Genomic DNA, 19,805 nt, shown 5'->3' on the forward strand with positions numbered 1-19,805 from the left:
CACGACTAAACAAGGGGAGTCAGCGTTTCAGGTTCATGCAGCTAAAACCTGGAACAGTCTGAACATGTGAGACAGACTCTTCTGTGACGCTGTTTAAATCCAGACTCAAAACATTTCTGTTTAACTGTGCATATAACTGAAAGGTTTTTCATTCCGCACTCTTCTCTCCAATTTATGTCTCTCTTTTTTAATTTTAATCTTCATGATTATTTATGTTTTGATTTGTTTTTATTATGATTTTAATGTATTTCTTATTCTGTAAAGCACTTTGAATTACTTTGTGTACGAATTGTGCTGTACAAATAAACTTGCCTTGCCAAATACGCACGGATTTTTATGCGCACAAATATTTTTGACAGCTTTCTTACTCCATACTATTTGCTTATTTTGTTTATTCTAAAATTAGTTTTTTATATTTTTGTTTGGGTTAATGTGCATATCTTAATATATTTTTGCTATGGTAATATTTCTTCTTATATTTGCTTATTCCTTTGTTTAATCTAATTTGCTATTATTTATCTTAGCACCATTTCTATTTTTGGTTTAGTCTGTGGGGCACTTAAGGGATAAAGGTGGGTGGTTCAGCAAGACCAGAGTGCACCTGGGGGGGGGGGGGGTTCCAGTCGGCAGGAGAGACAACAAGTGTAGACCTTGATCATGTAATATTGTTGTTTGCCTGCAAAACTTAGAGTAAATCTTGGAAAATGCATCTCTGGACCTGGACACTGAGTTTGTTGTATTATACTGTGTAGACCACAGACCAATGGTGCCCAAAGGTGATTATATAAATTATGTCTAGTCTTAAGTTTGCTCACCACTTTTGTTTGTTAGCTTTCGTTTTCAATACATGCATCCCAAATTTCGGACTTCCGGTCATCGCACAATGCATACTGGGAAGGGTCCTCCGAAAAAGTGAGCATCAAACCGCCATGTTTGTTTTCGCAGTGGGATGCGTCTAATGTCAAAGTTGATCTTTTCAAGTCTTTTGAACCATATCTTCTGACATTGTCATATTTTAGTTTTGGGATTTGGACATCGTACTTCTGTGGTTGTTGAATGTCCTAATTGCGGAAAGCGGTTTGAGAAATGGGCTTCAGAAGTTTACTAACTCCATAAATGCAAAAGGGAATCAGATGTGTGTGACTGCAAACGTCTGTCCAAATTGTTTCCCTTCCCAGTGGAATTGAAAAAAATAGTGAAAGGTGAAGGCGATGGGCAGGATTGATACACAGGAAGGATGAAAAAGGAAACCTTTGGGTGCCTAAGAAATCATCCCGTGTTTGCAGCCAACATTTTGTATGTGGAGCGACAACAAAGCAAAATCCAGTTTGTTAAGCGAGAGATACAGAAGACAAACAGACTGAGCTGCACTTTCTTGTTCTTGTGGTTTTACAGCAACATGACGTCTTGGTCATTTTGCAGTGAAAGGTGTTTCTTGGTGAACAGCTGGTGCCTTTCACTTTGGTGTTGACTTTTTAAATTCGTAACCCAGGTTGAGCGAGGGATCGAGATTTTGCTTTGCTGGCGCCTTTCTTCCTGTGTATCAATCCTGCCCATCGCCTTCACCTTTCACTATTTTTCTATTCCGTTGGGAAAGGAAACAGTTTTCACAGAGGTTTGCAGTCACACACATCTGATTCCCTTTTGCATTTATTGAGTTAGCAAACTTCTGAAGCCCATTTCTCAAGCCGTTTTCCACTGTTAGGACAGCTAACAATCACACAATTACGATGTCCGAATCCCACAACTAAAATATGACAATATCAGAACCAGAAACAAAAGCGATATGGTTTGAAAGACTTAAAAAGATTGGCTTTGACAATAGACAATTCCACTGGGAGATCAAACATGGTGTTTCACACTCACTTTTTCGGAGGGCCCTTCCCAGTATGCACTGAGCGATGACCGGAAGTCTGAAATTCAGGATGTATAGTCACTACACCTACTCCCTACCATCAGTATATGTGTGGCTCCATTGGCGTCGATAAACTGGAGGTCCTCAGCTTTGATTTTGCTGCGTCTGTCTTTCTTGTTCTCCTTTTTCTTCTTGGACGCTCGCTCTTTCTCTTCTCTCTCAAAGTCCTCTGCAGTTTTGAGTCGCGTCAGAGGCCACCAGCCCTTCAGCTTTCTGCTCCTGAAGATGGAAACCCGCGGCGACGCTCGGTCCTTCGTCATTTTCACAGAACAATTGGATGTGGATCGGGCCGGACGCACCATGTCGTAGAGAGGCAACTCAATGGAACCTGTGAAAAATGAATGGCTCAAGATTAAAGAATATAGTATGTGTAAGGGCTAAACCAGGACTAAACCAGGGCTAAACCAGAATTAAACCAGGACTAAACCAGGGCTAAACCAGGGCTAAACCAGGACTAAACCAGGAACTAAACCAGGATGAAACCAGGACTAAACCAGGGCTAAACCAGGAACTAAACCAGGACTAAACCAGGACGAAACAAGGTTTAAATCAGGATGAAACCAGGAATAAACCAGGAATAAACCAGGGCTAAACTAGGTCTAAACCAAGACTAAACCAGGGCTAAACCAGGATTAAAACAGCCATAAACCAGGACTAAACTAGGATTAAACCAGGACTACACTAAACTAGGAATAAACTAAACTAGGAGCATGTGTGTAGAGTTTTGTCCACTGATCTGAAGGGTGGTGGTTTGAATCCTGATCTCGATGTAATAACCATCATTGGTTGAGTGGACAGATCCACTGACCCAAAGGTTGGTGGTGTGATTCCAGCTCCCACAAATGAATGCTGTCATTGTGTCCTTGGGCAAGACACTTAACCCACCTTGCCCCCAGTGTCTGCGTACACTGGTGTATGAGTGTGTGTGAATAGGTGAGTGGGTCCTTGATGTAAAAAGCACATTGAATGTGTTGAAGGTGGAAAAAAACAACATAAAAAGTGACCATTTACCATTTACTCGGATTGCATGCTGTTGGAATAAATAAATCAAACCTTTATTCTGACATATTCTGATTATTTACCGAGGAAATCATTGGGGAGGATGCGGTCATAGTCCCAGACCTGCAGCGTGAGCACAGCCGGCTGACGAAACTCCGACGCCTCCAAAGAGAAAATGGACTCCTTTTTCTTATACACCACTTCTTTCTGTAATACATTCAATATAGTTCATTGTATATATTACCAATTGCATTGTTTTAAATCAAATCCACAATTAATCACCTCTTTGAGGTAACAAGTAGCCTATTTGTCTGTGTTATCAGTCATCCAGGAAAAAGAAATCTGTTACTGGACAAAAGTTTTCTCTTAAAATCTTTTGTTCAGTAACAGAATAATTTTGTTTTGCAGCAGTAGCCTGACAGCCTGTGTTGACTCAAGGATCTCAAGAGACATTCAGGAAGGACATTGCAGCGTTCTATAGGCCACTAACTAAAATGAATGCTGTTAAAATGCAGATTTTGTTGTGACACAGTGAGTTCTTAGGTCTAGTCAATAATAGAAATTATCAGGTTCCACATTTGTGCATTTGAATGTTGGATATTTCATAACATAGAAAAATCTAATCAATACAGAAACAAAACTAAGATTAAAGTCTAACTTGAGTAACAGAGCTTCAGACAGAGTAGTGCTTTCAGTTAGCATCACACCCACAGGGATTGTTGATGACATCAGCTGCAAAGTATCAATATTTTTAGATTGTTTCTTCAAATAAAATATCACTCTTGTACCATATTGATTTATTTTTTACATTAAACAAACAGTAGATAGACATTTACTATTTATATGTACTTAATAGTTTTTTCCCCTCAACTAACTAATGTTGAATGTACCTCGGTGGGCAGGTAGTCGAAGCGAAACACAAATCTCCAGTTGAAGTTGCCCTCTCCGGTCAAAGAGTTAAAATGGACGTCTGTCTCCTGCTTCTCTCCCTCCAGACCTTTAATCCACCTGCAACAAGATTCAATGGAAATTTATTATTGAAGGTCCAATATTACACAAAGCTGACTCTTGCGAGCTTTAAGCCATATTATACTATTACCTCCTCAAAAACAGACCTTTTATTTCATTCACAGATATTTGAGTAACACTTTATTATTAGTCTGTCTACATCTCCAAAGCTCAAAATGCTCCGAAATCATGTTATTTTCAACTTAACAGCTAATGTTTATCTTTTGTTCAGGAGATATCGGCAATTCCAGGTCTGAAATCATCCACATGAATCTAGTGAAGGTATGTGAAGTTTAAAAATACAGTGGAGCTCTTCCTGTACCACATGACATCACAAGATACATTACCAGTCACTGTAGGTTTGTATGCTCAGCTCTTACTGACAAAACATATATAAAGGAATCAGACAAAGAAGTTAACTGGAGACGTCTCAAAATCATCTACATTGGAGTGTGGCACGTTCAGGGCCTAACAGTTCTAGTCTTTGTGGTGCATTCAGGGACCTACCCTTTGACGTAAATGTCAGATGAGGGTTCTCCGGTGAAAGGGTTTACATCGTCCAAAAACACATCGTCTGTATTCCAGATGATCACACGCAGCTCGTATCTTCCAAAAAAATACAGGGTTTAATGTTTGGAATAAACTAGAAATACATCTTTATAAATAGTTTTTATTTTTATTATTCTAACTTTGTCAGAGCCCAAAATAACAATTGTGAAATCATCTTTTTTATATAGGCTGAACTCTAGTCAAAATTAAAACTAAACCAACATAAACTTAAGTCTTAATCCAGTTCCAAACCGGTTCTAAAGTACTAATCCTGGACTGACACTTTGCGGTGACCACACACTGGAGAAGAGGGGGTGCTTCTACATGTATGTTATGTATGCTGCATGTTCAGAAGTTACCATGGAGACACAATGCACACATTAGCAAATATGGCCAGAAAAGTTTGAAAATAGTTTGTAAACTCAAGAAAAAAAACAAAACAAGGGAACCCAGGGAATGTTGACGACATCAGCTGCAAAGTATCAATAAGTGAATATAAGCGTATGTAATGTCACGTACTGCACTGGGAGGCGGGGCTTGATGTTGACTGGGGGCGGAGCTGGGACGTCTGTGGGAAACATGTCGACCCACATGTGAAGGAACCCCTGCAGACAAAAACAAAAAAACTAAATCAGGCGCACTATGTAACTGGAAAAGGATTCATCAACTACTTGTCTCCATGGAGATGTGAAAGATTTGTCTGGAGTATTCCACAGTTCAGCATTAACTTAGCTTTCCATGATGATAAGCAGGCGATAAGCCACTGGGCCAAGTTACAGGTCAGATAAGAACACATGTTTTTCTAAGATATTTTTGACCAATAAAACACCTGTTGGATTTCAAGATATACAAATATAATGTCATACTGTGGCACATTCCAGGCAAAGCAATAGCATCCCCATGACTGTACATTATCTTTAAAAAATTTATTTAAACTTTTAAAAGAATAAGTTTGATGAAAAAAAAATGCATTATTTACATAAATTTGATTAAAATATTTTAACTAAATAGATTAAACTGGGTAAGATGAGAAACTATTGATACTTTGCAGTGACATCCTATTGGGGGTGCTCTACTTGTATAGGGGTGACCAGATTTTCAAAATTTCTAAACTAGGCCACACCCGGGTTGGGATGGTTGGTATAAATAATATTGTGAAAAGATTGTGTAACATTGTGCATTCTCGTGTAATTCATAATCTGAGGGACTTCTGTTGCTGAAAGATTTTTTGCTTTAGGGTCATTCGCAAACAAACAAGATTAAGATAAGATTTAAGAAGTCTAACTTGAGTAGCAGAACCTTAGACAGAGCAACATCAGCTGCAAAGTATCAATAACGTGAAATATAAATGTGACTAAATGTAACCAGGATAATAAAAGACAGATTTAGACCTGGGGTAATCCTGGTTTATCGGAGTTCACTAGAGGTCTTATTTCGACGTGCTCCGGGACCAGGGGGACCGCTCCAGGGATGAACTCGCTCATCTGGGCCCAGTGATGGAGCACGTCCAGGGCCATGTGCTCCTCCAGCTCTGCCCTCTGGACCTCCGAAAGCTGGTTCTGCTTCACGAGGGCTGCACACAAAGACAGAGAGTATTAGATTAAAGACCGGAAAGCAGGATTAAACCAGGACTAAATCAAGACTGAGCCAGGATTGAACTGGAATTAAACCAAGACAGAACTGAGCCAGAATTAAACCAGAACTGAATAAAGATAGAATCAAGACAGAACCAGGACTGAACCAGGACTAAACCAGAACTAAACCAGGACTAAACCAGCACTGATCTAGGGCTAAACCAGGTCTAAACCAAGACTGAGACAAGATTAAACCAGAACTAAATCAAGGCAGAACTAGGACTGAACCAGGACTGAACCAAGAGAGAAAACCACAGACGGGACCATGAACCAAACCAAGACTAGACCGAGGGCTAGACCAAGTAACTGATCTAAAGCAGAGCTAAATCAGGACTAAACCAGGATTAGACCAGGACAAGACCAAAGGGGCTGAAACTATGACGAATGTACACCTAAACTATAACCATGTCTGATGTCTATGTCTAAAGAATAATTTAGGAATAAAGCATATGGAGATAAAATTTTAGAATAAATTGTTGTTCAAACCAAGGTCTAAAGTGGGTCTAAACCAAGCCTAAACCGGGTCTAAACCAGGTCTTACCCTCGGGGATGGCGTCTGGGGGTATTTTGAAGATCTTGTTGAGGACTTTGACTTCGTTGGCCCTGAACTCTGGGTCTGGTATGTTGTATTTCTGACAGAGCTCAGTTAAAATGGTGGTGGGTTTCTTTGCATCCCGCCACATGTTGTACCCTTCTCTGAAAAACAAACGTGATTTTTTTTTAAACTTTATTTATTTATTCAGCCATGCGTTAATTACATTATTTATTTGGCTTGTAGGCCTTATTGTACAGTTCAGTTAATGTCATGAAGAGTGTTTTTTCATATTTATGTTTATTTTTTTAAGTATGGGACAGTGCACATTAATTAAGACGTGATAGTATAGCATGTAAATGTGCCACGCAGGCTCATTTTACCTCTATTGTCCCATTGGCAGGTTGTATACAAGACAGGCACAAAACATTCAGTCCTTACACATGACAAGACATTAAAGATCAGTGAAATGCAAAATGTGTCATATTAGTAAAATTAGAACACAATAAAAGCACACACAGTACACAGATTAAACACAATAGACAAAAATCTCTCAACAACAGATCTACTAAAGCTCTTATCTTTTATTACAGATATATATTGGGTTAACCATAACCATGGCCAAAATAACTGCGATTAACGATTACATCACGATAAATATTAAATTTGCTGACAGTTTTAAAATGTTATGGATATGAATAATTATAATTTGAATGTAATGAATAGGTTCCATATTAAACTGCTGTAGTATTATACTTTGTTAAAGATGAAAACAACAATGACGTAGTAGAGATCATTATGGATAAGTATTATAGTAGTAGTAGTAGTATAAGTAATTTCTGCACATTCTGTTGATACAATGGAGATTTCTTAAACGATCTTATTGTTTATTGTCCCATGCTTACATGCTACCTCAAGTTATTAAAAATAAAAACTTCTCCTGCTTCTTACGTGTCATAGTACAGGGGCAGTCCACAGCTTGCCCGGTGACGGCTGTAAAAGCGGTTTTCCAGATCCACGTGAGTTTCACCGATGACATCATCCGCGCCAACCATATCATGGTCCAGAATTTTCACCAGGAGCTCAGTCTCCAATGGAAATGAGGCCGTAAACTCAAAAACCCTGGAATGGACAAGATCTACTCAGCCAAACCAGGACTAAACCAGGATTAAAAATGAACTGAAAGAGGACTAAACCAAACTAAATAAATATGGACTAAACCAGGGATAAAACCAGGGCAAAACCAGGACAAAACCATGGTTAAAGTAGGAACTAAGCCAGGACTAAACAAGGTCTAAACAAGGTCTAAACCAGAGCTAAATCAGGACACAACCAAGGAGTAAACGAGGACACAACGTGGACTAAACCAAGATTAAACATTAACTGAAACAGGACTAAACCAGAAATAATAGTGATGGTACTGACTCTCCAAAGACGGGGTTGAGTTGTTTGGGGATGTAACGGTCCTTTGTGTCCTGACTCTGGGTCCCAACCTGGAGCAGGAGGTAGGGGTCTGCTTTTCCATTCGGGTCAGTGGGTGAGAGACTGGAGGCCTGAGCACAGAAAGAGCAGTGAGAGAGGGAGCTTTTATTTTGAAAGAGCAATGACGGGACGGGGGGGGGTTAATCTGAGAACCTTCCATTTAAAACCTGTATTAAAGGTTGTATGGAGGATTTTTTTTGTTTCAAATTGTCAATGATAGCATTATAGAGATGCAGTAGCCTTGTAATTATGATGACCAAAAAAAAGAGAATCAAAATTCATCAACTCTGGACGTGGTGGGGCTAAACATTTGCCAATAGATAACGACACTGCCTCGTTATCTGTTAGCTGACAGGCTGTCAATCAAACTCCCTACGTTTCTAGCGTAACTGACTTGCCTGCGCGCTGCCATTACACGGTTTAGGTACGCCTGTCACGCAGTCCACAGACGCAAGCCGCACAGACGCTGTTTACTCCACCAACGCAACAGTTCTTAGCGGCTTTTTTTTACCTATATCTTCCTCGCAGTTAGCACAAAGTTTGTTGCAATGGCAGACAAGAATCCAGGAGCAGTTAGCCGCAAAAGAAAGTCCGTTTTTGAGATTGCTGAAAGAAGAAGACAAGGGGAAAAGCAGCGAAGCCAAACTAAGGTGATTCTTGAAGATTCATTCCAGCGATGGCGCGACTGAAGCAGACGCAGGGTCTAAAGACTGACGCATTGGTCGCCAAATTACTCCTGGACAGGTCACTTCTGCTTATTATGAAAACGTACTTTATTTCCAAGAGCTCGACAAACATCTTTCAGGACACGAAAGCGATATCCTATGTCTGAAAATGTAATTTTCAAGGCAAAGAAAGAGTCCGCTTGCTGCTGCGTGTTGTAGCTAGTTCATTCGCACTGAATCTCCGTGCAACCTTCTCTGCTCCCCTTTCCTGCTCCTCTCCCCGCTGCTCGTTCCGCTCTTTCCCCTGCTCCTCACTTCTCCGGGCACGGAATCTCCGCGCACCGCTCCCCTCTCCCCTCTCCTCTCCCCTGCTCCCTGCTCCGCTCTTCTCCCTGCTCCTCACTTCTCGTCCGCGCACGAAATGTCCGCACACCCGCTCCCCCCGCTCCTCACTTCTCCGTCTTGCCTAACCAACACTGTAGTTAGTTGTTTACAAGTCATGTGCAGCACCGGCTGTAAACAAACCTGTTTCTGGCGTAAGGAGGAGGCGGGAGGAGGTGTTTCTACGTAGGGAGCTGTAGGGGGGGGGGGTGGTTTCACGCATGCGCAACATTTGAAAAAGGACAAACAGTCGCTGGATTTCTCGTTCCTTGGAAAATCCTCTATACAACCTTTAAGATGATGAACTTAAATCTACTAGTTAATCATAAATGTATAGAAATAGCTCCTACAGAAATATTTTGTATAAATGACTAGATTGCATTATGTTAGAGTGTGAGTACCTTAATGATGTAAACTCGGACCAGGACTTTGATGGGGGAGTTTTTGGGGATGCCTTCTGTAATCTGCACTGGGCTGTCTGCCTCCGGGTCGATCGGGTACACCAGGAACGAGCCCTGAACAAAATCACACGAAAATCACACAGATATCACAAAAAAATAAAAAAAAAAAAAATAAATAAAAAAAATCACATCATCAAATATCTTTATCATATTCCATTGTTGTAATATGGTCCTTGCTAGTGAACCAGTTTTTGACCAGTATGTATGTGACAATAGCAATAAATCATCACTTAACAGCCAGGAATAAAATAAGGTATTTTTGCATTTTTGGATTTTGATTTTCATGCCATCCCACTAAAATAAACGTCTGATACTTACAAAATGCTCAGGTTTCATATGTTTTGATTTTAGGAAGGAATTAAAACCAAAAGTATCCGATTTACCCAAGCAATACCATAATTGGTCAAATAATTGTAGAACAGCATGAAATGAAATAATGTGAAGCAATAGAAAAGTTAACATTTAAAACAAATCACTCCTGTGTGTGTAAAATAAAACATCATCATCAAGAATACATGGCATATATAATATTTTGAAAAATAAAAACAATAAAAAAGTCTTATTTCGATACACCGTGAAAACATCTGAAGCCAACATCAAGTACCAGTGATTTTAGATTGGAACCAAATAAAATAAAAATAAGACAAGCATATCCACATAAACCAGGACCCACCTTGAACTTCCCCATGATGCGTTCCACTGGCTCCTCCTCCAGAGAGTCCCCGAGAGCTCGGCCTTTAAGCAGGGGCAGAATCTGCAGCCAGTCCTGGAACTGATGGAACTGAGCCTCTAACTCACCACTGTACAACTGCCATACAGAAACATAAACAGAGCAGTCAGCATACTACTACAAATACTACTATAATCATTACTACTGCTGTTACTACAACTCAGCACTGTACAACTGCCATACAGAGACACAAACAGAACACTCAGCATACTACGACTGAGTACTCATTCAGTATTACTACTGATATGCCTACTAGTACAAACACTATTACTGCTACTGATACTACTACCACAACTTACCAATGTACAACTGTAGACATAAAAAGAAGAGACACACTGTTACTTAGGGATGCACCGATCCGATACTGGTATCAGATATTGGCGCCGATCCAGAAAAATTTGCTGGATCAGATATTGGTTGGACATATAAATCTATATTTATAAATATAAATATAATAAGACTATTTTCTGGTCATAGTTAGCAGAGAAAGTCTCATAATGTTTGAACTTCTATTAATGCAAAGTTGCAGTGACTTGATTAAATAATAACAATAAAATAACAGCTCCATAGCACATATGGATCTGTTTTATTTTTGTTGGTATAGGCTTTAAACTATAGTATCAAAGATGGAACTGAAAACGATGGATCAATGCAGGCCTACTACTACTACTACTACTACTACTACTAATACTAATACTAATACTACTACTACTTTTAACCATTATTTAGAAAAATAAAAAATGATTTAGAAAAATAATTCTGACCGTGAGAGTGGCAATGTTCTTTCTCTTTGGAGGTTCTGTTTCTACCACCACCATCTCCTCCTCCTCGTCTTCAATGTTAGCCATGGTCAAATTGACCCCATCTGAAAAAGTAGGGGTTGAAAATCAAGAATCAGATCAAATACTAGTCGATACTAAAAATAGTATTGACAGTAGATACTCATTTGAGCAGGTATCAATAGTAAAAAGTCACATTCACAGGACATTAACCTTTTCCTGAATAGCGTTATAATGATCTTGAGCTGTATCAGAACATAAGAGACTACAGATAAACAATACAGTTTCATCTGTGTCCACTAGAGGCCACTGCAGCTTGCTCACCTGTCTCTGCTTGTTCCTCCAGTTCTCTCTGAGATTCAGCCTACAAAAATAAAATGCATTGCTTTCAAGATATGATAAGATAAACCTTTATTGTCTCCAATGAGAGAAATTTGTCTTGGGACAGGGGATCACATGCCTTATCACAAAGACAGGACAAGAAAGCAAAATACAAACATCCACCATAGAACATAAATAAATAAAAGACCATGTATGACTATGAGTGATACACCAACAGGACCTTTAAGTCACTCTTTACAGGCAAGCCCTTCAAAATAAAGGATAAAGTACTGTTTTAGAAAACATTCATTCAAGATGTCAGGCCAATTTTGCTTCTTTGTCTTGTCTTGGTTATGATGCCATATGATTTTTGGGGAGTTTACTACTAAATTAAAATATCTGTGTAGATACAGTCTGTGGTAGACACCAGGTAGGATCCATAGCAGAAGATTCTGTCAACTGGACAAAGGTTTGGATGAGCTGAGAAATGTTTTCACTGAAACTTTTGTTCAGCTGACAGAGCTGAAATCTTTCTTTTGCTTCTAAATTTAAACATATCATAAATGTACATTTTGTTCATTGTCAATTGCAGTATTAAATAAAACATGTCATGCTTGGTTCCATTGAAGTCCTTCATGGAGGCATTTCACCGTAGCAAACAGCAGATTTTCAATCATCCATTTTATGGTTGAAGCATGGCTTTGTGATGTGTCTGAACCCTATGTATGACCCAGAGTATGACTATTTTGAATAATCACAACTAAGTCCAGAGCAGTGGGTGGAGAAAGGGGGTAGATGAAAACTGGGCATTTCTGAGATCTTCAGCCTCAATAATAGGAAAATAAAAATGTATGAATCAATCAAGATGCATCATGGCTAAGCTAATGATGAAGGTTAGCCAAAAAAGCCAATTCTACACAATATGCCCTGCTATTTACTCTTGGCTCCTAACACATTTGCCATTTGTTCAGTAGAGATTGAAATTAAATGGATCTAGTGAAATTGTATGGAGTAAAAAACACAGTGGAGAACTCCTTTACTCCATGACATCAGAAGGTGGAGCAGAATGTTTTCAGTTTGAGAAGAGAACTCAGCCTAAATATGCAGGGTTTGTGTGTTAAACGTGTGAATGAAACAAAACACAACTCCAGGAAAACAACATAATATGGACCCTTTAAATTGTGGTTTTGTCCTGATATTACTTGTTTTTCGGACGTCAAATGTGCCTTTCCCATATAGGAACTGTATAGATGTGGTTGTATCGATTACCTCTCTGTCCCTTTCTTGTAATGAGGTGTAGTATTTGGACCACCAGTCGAGCTCCTCTGGCTCCACTGGCTCCTCTTCCAACTCTTCCTCCTTTAGAAGTCTGCTGGACACCACCTTCAGAGGGTTCTGAGGGGCAAGAAATGTTATGGGGAGAGTGTGGTCCTGGTTCAGTCTTGGTTTTAATTCAGATTTTATTATGTTTAGTCTTGGTTTAGTCTTGGTTTAGTCCTGGTTTAGTCCTTGTTTAGTCCTGGTTTAGTCCTGGTTTAGTCCTGGTTTAGTTCTGATTTAGTCCAGATTTAGTCCTCATTTAATCTACCTTTAGTCCTCCTTTAGTCATGATTTGGTCTTGGTTTAGTCCTGGTTTAGCCCCAGTTCAATCCTAGTTTAGCCCCGTTTTAGTCCAAGTTAAATTCTAGTTTAGTTCTGGTTTAATCCTGGTGTATTCCTGGTTTAGACTTGGTTTAGTCCTCCTTTAGTCCTGATTTGGCCTTAGTTTAGTTCTGATTTAGCCTTAATCTAGCCCTAGTTAAATCCTGGTTTAGTCCTAGTTTATTTCTGGTTTAATCCTGATTTAGTCCCACTTTGGTCCTGCTTTAGTCTGGGTAGTACCTTGATTGGGATCTTGCTCTGTTTGAGGTTGAGAGAGCTCAGTCCCAAGTTTCCCACAGTGTCCACAGGAGCCACCTTCACCTCCTTCTGCACAACTGAACAAAAGAACCAGACATCACACAGAAGGAATAAGTTTTTGTACTCTCTTGGATTTTATGATATGATTAGAATCCAGATTGACTTCAGATACAAAATGACTAACTTTGATCATTATATTTAAAGGGCCTGTATTACACTATTTTCTGGTCTATGTTATAATGTTGTTTCCCCATCACAAACATACATACAGTTGTGTAAAAGGTAAAAGGTAGCTGCTAACTTGAAAACTACCTACATGACATCACAAGGTGGATTACTGCATTTTCAGCTTTAGGGGCTGATAATAAAGCATTACTCAAACATGTGTGATTTTTAATTTTTGATGAACAACATTCTAACATGTCTTAACGCTCACAAGAGTCAACTTTGATATTAGTGCTTTGCATGTAATGTTCCACAGTGTGGCATTAAGCTGATGTATCTCCACCAAGACAAGTTAGAAGTCTGTGGAGAGGTTACCAGTAAGAATACATGTTTTTGTGAGAATGAACATGTGTAAAAAATGCAAGCTAGAGAAGTGTACTCTAAATTCCATGTCACTCTATGTCAAGCTATGGAATATTCCAGGCAAAGCAATAAAATCTCCATGGAGACAAGAAGGGGCCAGACCCTCCACCAGAAAAGTTACATAATGCTATTTTTACCTTCTAAATAAAAATGTGACAAATTGTGTAGCATGCAAAATTTATTATTAAGTATAATGTTCACACTACTCCTAAAATATATTGATTTTTAGTGGACGTTACCTTTTTGTATAGGCCCCTCCTCCTCTTGGTCTGACTCCGCCCCCAGCTCCTTTGGGCCATAGGACATCAGGCTGTGGACCACATGGGACCCCACCAAGACCAACCTCCCAAACGCCCTCCGCTCCACCACGAACAGGGTCAGGGGCGGGTGCAGGTAGACCTGCTCTGGAAGCTCCTATCACACAGGGAGAGACCGGGATCAGACCTGGTTAAGTCCAGGTTAGACCTGACTTAGACCTGGTTTAGACCTGATTTAGGCCCCATTTTAAGCCCTGTTCAGTCCTGGTTTAGATCTACATTAGATTAGGTCCAGTTCAGTCCCGGTTTGGGCCTTACCACATCCAGGTATCGCACCACATCCTTGAAGTTTGACTGGCTCTTGTAATCTTCGATCTCCTCTGACTCAAGCGTTTTTCCTGAACACTCCACTCTCACCAGGGGGCGCTCTATTTCAAAAAGCTGCACCCTCTTCAGGTCCCGAAGGCCCCAGAACAAGACCTGAATGTAGAAGAGAAAAGAAGAAGGCTTCAGTAATGATTTTAATGTTACATAATATAGTTGATGTTTCAAGCCTATGTTTAAAGGTCCTATATTACACAAAATTAACTCTTATGAGCTTTACGGCATGTTAGAATGTTCTCATCAAAAACATATCTGGAGTTGTGTTTTGTTTCATACACATATCTTTGAGTAACCCTGCATCACTACTGTCTACATCTCCAAAGCTTAAAATGCTCTGTTCCACCTTGTGATGTCATGAAGCAGTAGTTTCTAATTAACAGCTAATTTTATCTTTAGATCAGTAGAGATTGTAAATTCCTGGGCTGAAAATTATCCAGATGTTTCTAGTGAAGGTGTATGGCATTTAAAAACACAGTGGAACCACACATGGAATCACAAGGTGGAACAGAGCGTTTTCAGTTTGAGAGAAGAACTCAGCCTAAATATGCAAGGTTTGTGTGTTAAACCCATGTGAATGGAACAAAACACAACTCCAAATATGTTTTGATAAAGCATTATAGCAAAGATTAGAAAATAGTTATAATTTAATACTGTCAAATTGTTCTATTATTAACAATCAGATTTATAAGAACATCTTATATTGATTCCTCCTGATCTTTACCTCAATCCTAAACGTTTTGAGCACAGGTCTCACTCCTTCTGGGATCAGGAAGGTGCGGTCCTCGGCCTCCTCCAACTCCTGAGGGTCCAGACTTCGAGGGAGACGGGGCTAGAGAGAGTCATGTGATCAGTACAGAGGGGCAACAATTTTACAGTCTATGAGGGTGAAGCAAGCCCACTCACAAACACAAAGCATATTTTTTCACGATATTTTTAGTTACATTTTTTGCAATAAAAACATACAGTAATAGAATAAATGTGTGACGGCTGCTGCAGCTCTGTACCTCCCCCGGTGCAGAGTAATCAAACTCGATGAGTTCAAACGCAGCAAGCAGTTCTCCGGCCGAAACTTTTCCCAGAGAAATGTCGTAAAACTTCAGCTGAGGTTTAGAGTACAGCTCCTCCACACGTTTGATCTGCGGCTCTGCATAGGCCCGACCCAGAGACCGCGGAGTGCCCTTGAACACAACACAGAACAGATCAGAGGGTTAGTAAGGCCTTTGAATGCATCACAAAACAGATCAGAGGGTTAGTAAGCTCCTTGAATGCAGCACATGAGTTAATATGGATTCTTCTGGCGAGATTTTTACTATTTTCTACTAAAAATTATTTAGTTTCTCCAAGGACACATTTTTGGAGCATGGTTTGTTGAGAACTGGAACATTATAGTGTTTTGTTAACAGGGATATTGATACTTTGCAGCTGATGTCATCAGCCTGGGGGTGTGAAGCTAACTGAAAGCACTACTTTGCCTGAAGCTCTTTTACTCAAATTAGACTAAAGGCTTTTTTGTCTGTGTTTGCAAATGTGCGCATTGTGTCACCATAGTAACTGCTAAACATTCAACTGGTTCGCCTATATTCAGCCTCACATTTTATTGTGTCCGGTTATGTATTTTAGCGTGTGAGTGTGAGTGTGTGTGTGTGTGTGCATGTTTGTGTGTATGTGAGTGTGTGTGTTTGGGTTGTTTGACTATGTGGGGTTGGGGGTGCGGGGGTTGGGTTGGTGGGTTGGTGGGTGGGTGGTTGGAAATGCGGGACTGTTTTTAATCACTGTAAAGCACTTTGTGTTGCATTTTGTATGAAAAGTGCTTTATAAATAAAGTTTGATTTGATTTGATTTGATTCCACCGACATAGATACATGTAGAAACCCCTTCTTCCCAGGCGTGATGTTACTGCAAAGAGTCAATAGAACAGGCAGCGTAACAGGGTTACCAATTCACTCTGCAAAACCAGTGGCAGTGTACATAGACATAAATACAATGAGAATTACAGTTTAGGTTAACTATAATTGTTCATGATTGTGTAAACAGGAAGCTTTACCATGGCGTCCTGGTCGTAAATGTTGATGATGACAAGGGGTGGGTCTAGCTCCAGTTCTTCTCTGGATCCCTCCAATAAAACTCTGTCAAAGAGTAAACACTGGGTCCAGGCCGGAGACAACGTGTCCTGCAGCACCTAAACGCACCACAATATTAAACTAAAACCCTCTGAACATGTCACAGCATTTAAATGCAAACACTTGAAATTAAATCTAAGTGATATAAGCTCACTGTCCAAACATCACATTAAAATACTTCGGTAAAACTCAGAAATAATGATGTCCTTTGCACTATGTAACTTTTTGGTTGGGGTCAATTTATTCATTTACAGGTAGTTTTATATTCAAAAATACCTAGAAAAACAGGCATTCTGACTGTAAGCGGGGTCGCCTCTTTACAGATCTGACCTGTAACTTGGTCTGGTTTGGTCTCTGTGAAGATAGAAAGGTTTAATACCATACTTTGAAACATTCCAAATAAAGCAATAACATCTCCATTGAGACGTCCACTAGAAAAGCTACACAATGCACCTTTAAGTGTAAGGAGCATTATAATGTCTGTGTCAGGGGAGCCCAAACTTTTTAATCGATGGACCAAAATAGCGTGCTGAGGGCCAAACTTATTCATGTTATTCAGATTAAAAAAAAAAAATTGTCTGCAAATGTTTATGATTAAATTGTGTCTAATTATTCTCCTTTTTAGTAGGATTAATTGGGTTAATGTTACATCCAATATTCACAAGACATTTTGTGTTAAAAAGCAGAAGTCCTGTGACCCAAATGTTGGCCGTTACCTTGGTGACCTGACACTGGGTGGAGAACAGCACTTTGGCAAATGGATCCGAGAGCCCATTATCATCTGCAGCTAACAGGCTCCTGCCCTGGTACAGGTGACACCGGAGCTGGAAATACCGACTGTCTGTGAACACAACACACAAAGGTTCCAGAATAAATGTGATGTTTTAAAATGAGAGGCCAAACCAGAGTTAAAACAGAAACTAAAGTCTTTCATTGGAAACTATTGGTACTAAAAGTGAAATCTTAAGTTTTTTACGACAAAATGTTTTTCAAAATTGTTTAAGTATGTAGGTATAAAAGATCAAGTTAACTTAATGACTGTTTTCAGATGAATCTAATAAAAGTAGTAATATAGATGAAATAACATTAATCTTTAGCATAAAAAATACTTTAAAATCCAGAAGTTACATATAACAATATATAAATAATCATTAAATCTCTACATTTTTGTGATTGACCCACCTTGACAGGCTAGGCTAAGAGGAAGTTGTTTGGTGGGAGGCCCCACCCCCTCCTCAGGTAAACGCATGGGTGTGAAGTCCTCAGGTAAGGAGCCCACAGCATCTTTACTGTATTTACTCTGTCCCAGCCACAGGTAGAGCTCCAGTTTCACAAACACCTCCCCAGGAGCAGAGCCCGGCGACTGCAGTCAAACAGTGTGTTACAAAAGATCATAACAGAATAAACATGCATGCATCATTCTGGCTATGCTTTGCTCTATATTTGGTATTTCACTTTTTGATGTCCAGTTTAAGGAGAGGCCTATGCATGAGTTTCAGGTTCCTGTTATCTGTAGCATTTTGAGAAATTTTTCCTATTCATAAAATATAGTATATTTTAAAATGTTTCTTATATTACACAAAATTGACTCTTGTGAACTAAACCATGTTATAATGTTGCTACCTCAAAAACATACCTGGAGTTCATTAACATGTTTGAGTAATCCTTTATTCTTAGTCTGTCTACATCTCCAAAGCTCAAAACGCTCTGGCCCACCTTGTCATGTAGCAGTAGTTTTCAAGTGCCTTTTAAAATCATCCAAATGATTCCACTGAAGGTGTATGGAGTTTAAAAACACAGTGGAGCACTTCCTGTATTACCACATAACATCACAAGATGGAACAGAGTGTTTTCCATTTGAGAGCTCAGCCTAAATAAGCAGGGTTTGTGTGCTACATGTGTGAATGAAACAAAACACAACTCCAGGTATGTTTGCGATGAGTAAACAGCATTAGCACATAGATAAGAAAGTAGCGTAATACGGGCCCTTCAAACACTTTGGCAAAGGTTCTAATTTTTTAGCATTCTGTAACTCATGAATAGCGATCTGGCCACCATAGAATTTTTTTGTTAGCCTACTTTTAAACCAATGTAGATTATAAGATGCTAAATTATAAACTGACCCTTCACAAGAGAAAGTTACACAATAATAAACAAAAATGAAACTTATTAATCAGATACTACATAATAACAACTCACCCTCATGTAAAAAGTGGACACATGGCCACAGTCCCGCCCCTTCTGCTCCTCCACCACTGAGAAGAGGATGGAGTAGGCGGGGATCCGGACGTAAGCCAATCGTTTTCTACCACAGCGTAACCATAGCAACACATCAGGAATTGTGCTCTGAGGCTGAGAAAGAGACATAGGCAACAGGTTCATAAATTGCCTATTAAGTTAACTATCCTATATTATGAATTTAAAAATGAATACTTTAGCTTTGGTTTATTATGGATAACGTATATGTATGTAAAAGTCAAATCAGCGCCTTTATTTGAGGATCACAAAGATGCATTGTTTGTATTTTAATTGTTACTGGCCTTTTAAAGATGAAAATAATACCTGTGATGTAACAACCCTGGAAAATTCAAAATTGCATGTTTTTGGAGTGTTCAGAGGAAGTGCACTTACTAAACATCATTCATCAAACCAGTGTGAATGAAGCAAAATACAGCTAAAGGTTTGTTTTTCAATTAACAATGTTATGACATAATTCCAATAACTCATTTTAGCATGGGTCCTTTAATACTGCCTCAGGAGTATATAAATGTGAGATGTGTAGGCTGGTGTGAAAGTAAACCAGGTTTGGCCCCTCATGACCTTGCGACCTCTGACCTCATGAGCTAGGAGGCGAAGCTTCTTGAGTATCTTCCTGGCGTCGGTTAGTTTCTGTTTGATGTTTCGTTTGGTGATTTTCCGGCGCGTTCTGACCGCCTGACGGGCCAAGATCACCTGCAATAGATCAGGTTTCGACAGTAAGTAAAGGAGAGAGAGAGAGAGGGGTAGAGAGAGATGGGGAGAGAGAGGAAGTAAGAGAGAAAGAGCGGTAGTGAGAAGGATTGACCGAGACAGAGCGAGACCGAGACAGAAGAAAGGAGCCT

At 39.6% G+C, this 19,805-nt stretch overlaps 1 protein-coding gene across 1 annotated transcript in view; it reads right to left on the reverse strand.

The window, feature by feature from the left end:
* fer1l4 (fer-1 like family member 4) overlaps nt 1-19,805 on the reverse strand; it is a 38,968-nt gene that overhangs the window by 1,640 nt on the left and 17,523 nt on the right. The window contains exons 23-46 of the mRNA XM_055159084.1: nt 19,540-19,656; nt 18,904-19,056; nt 17,887-18,067; nt 17,421-17,545; nt 16,629-16,763; nt 15,589-15,762; nt 15,306-15,413; nt 14,519-14,680; nt 14,183-14,357; nt 13,338-13,432; nt 12,726-12,851; nt 11,460-11,499; nt 11,121-11,221; nt 10,300-10,434; nt 9,567-9,680; nt 8,063-8,190; nt 7,589-7,759; nt 6,647-6,801; nt 5,863-6,044; nt 4,991-5,076; nt 4,430-4,528; nt 3,805-3,922; nt 2,998-3,121; nt 1,954-2,243 (exon numbers count right to left, since the gene is read on the reverse strand). Of these exons, the coding sequence (XP_055015059.1) occupies nt 1,954-2,243; nt 2,998-3,121; nt 3,805-3,922; nt 4,430-4,528; nt 4,991-5,076; nt 5,863-6,044; nt 6,647-6,801; nt 7,589-7,759; nt 8,063-8,190; nt 9,567-9,680; nt 10,300-10,434; nt 11,121-11,221; nt 11,460-11,499; nt 12,726-12,851; nt 13,338-13,432; nt 14,183-14,357; nt 14,519-14,680; nt 15,306-15,413; nt 15,589-15,762; nt 16,629-16,763; nt 17,421-17,545; nt 17,887-18,067; nt 18,904-19,056; nt 19,540-19,656 (3,294 nt within the window). The remainder of the gene's footprint in view (nt 1-1,953; nt 2,244-2,997; nt 3,122-3,804; nt 3,923-4,429; nt 4,529-4,990; nt 5,077-5,862; nt 6,045-6,646; nt 6,802-7,588; nt 7,760-8,062; nt 8,191-9,566; nt 9,681-10,299; nt 10,435-11,120; nt 11,222-11,459; nt 11,500-12,725; nt 12,852-13,337; nt 13,433-14,182; nt 14,358-14,518; nt 14,681-15,305; nt 15,414-15,588; nt 15,763-16,628; nt 16,764-17,420; nt 17,546-17,886; nt 18,068-18,903; nt 19,057-19,539; nt 19,657-19,805) is intronic.

This window comes from Boleophthalmus pectinirostris, unplaced genomic scaffold (assembly GCF_026225935.1).
Source record: "Boleophthalmus pectinirostris isolate CB_2022bp ecotype Guang Dong unplaced genomic scaffold, ASM2622593v1 HiC_scaffold_23, whole genome shotgun sequence".
Classification (NCBI taxonomy): domain Eukaryota; kingdom Metazoa; phylum Chordata; class Actinopteri; order Gobiiformes; family Gobiidae; genus Boleophthalmus; species Boleophthalmus pectinirostris.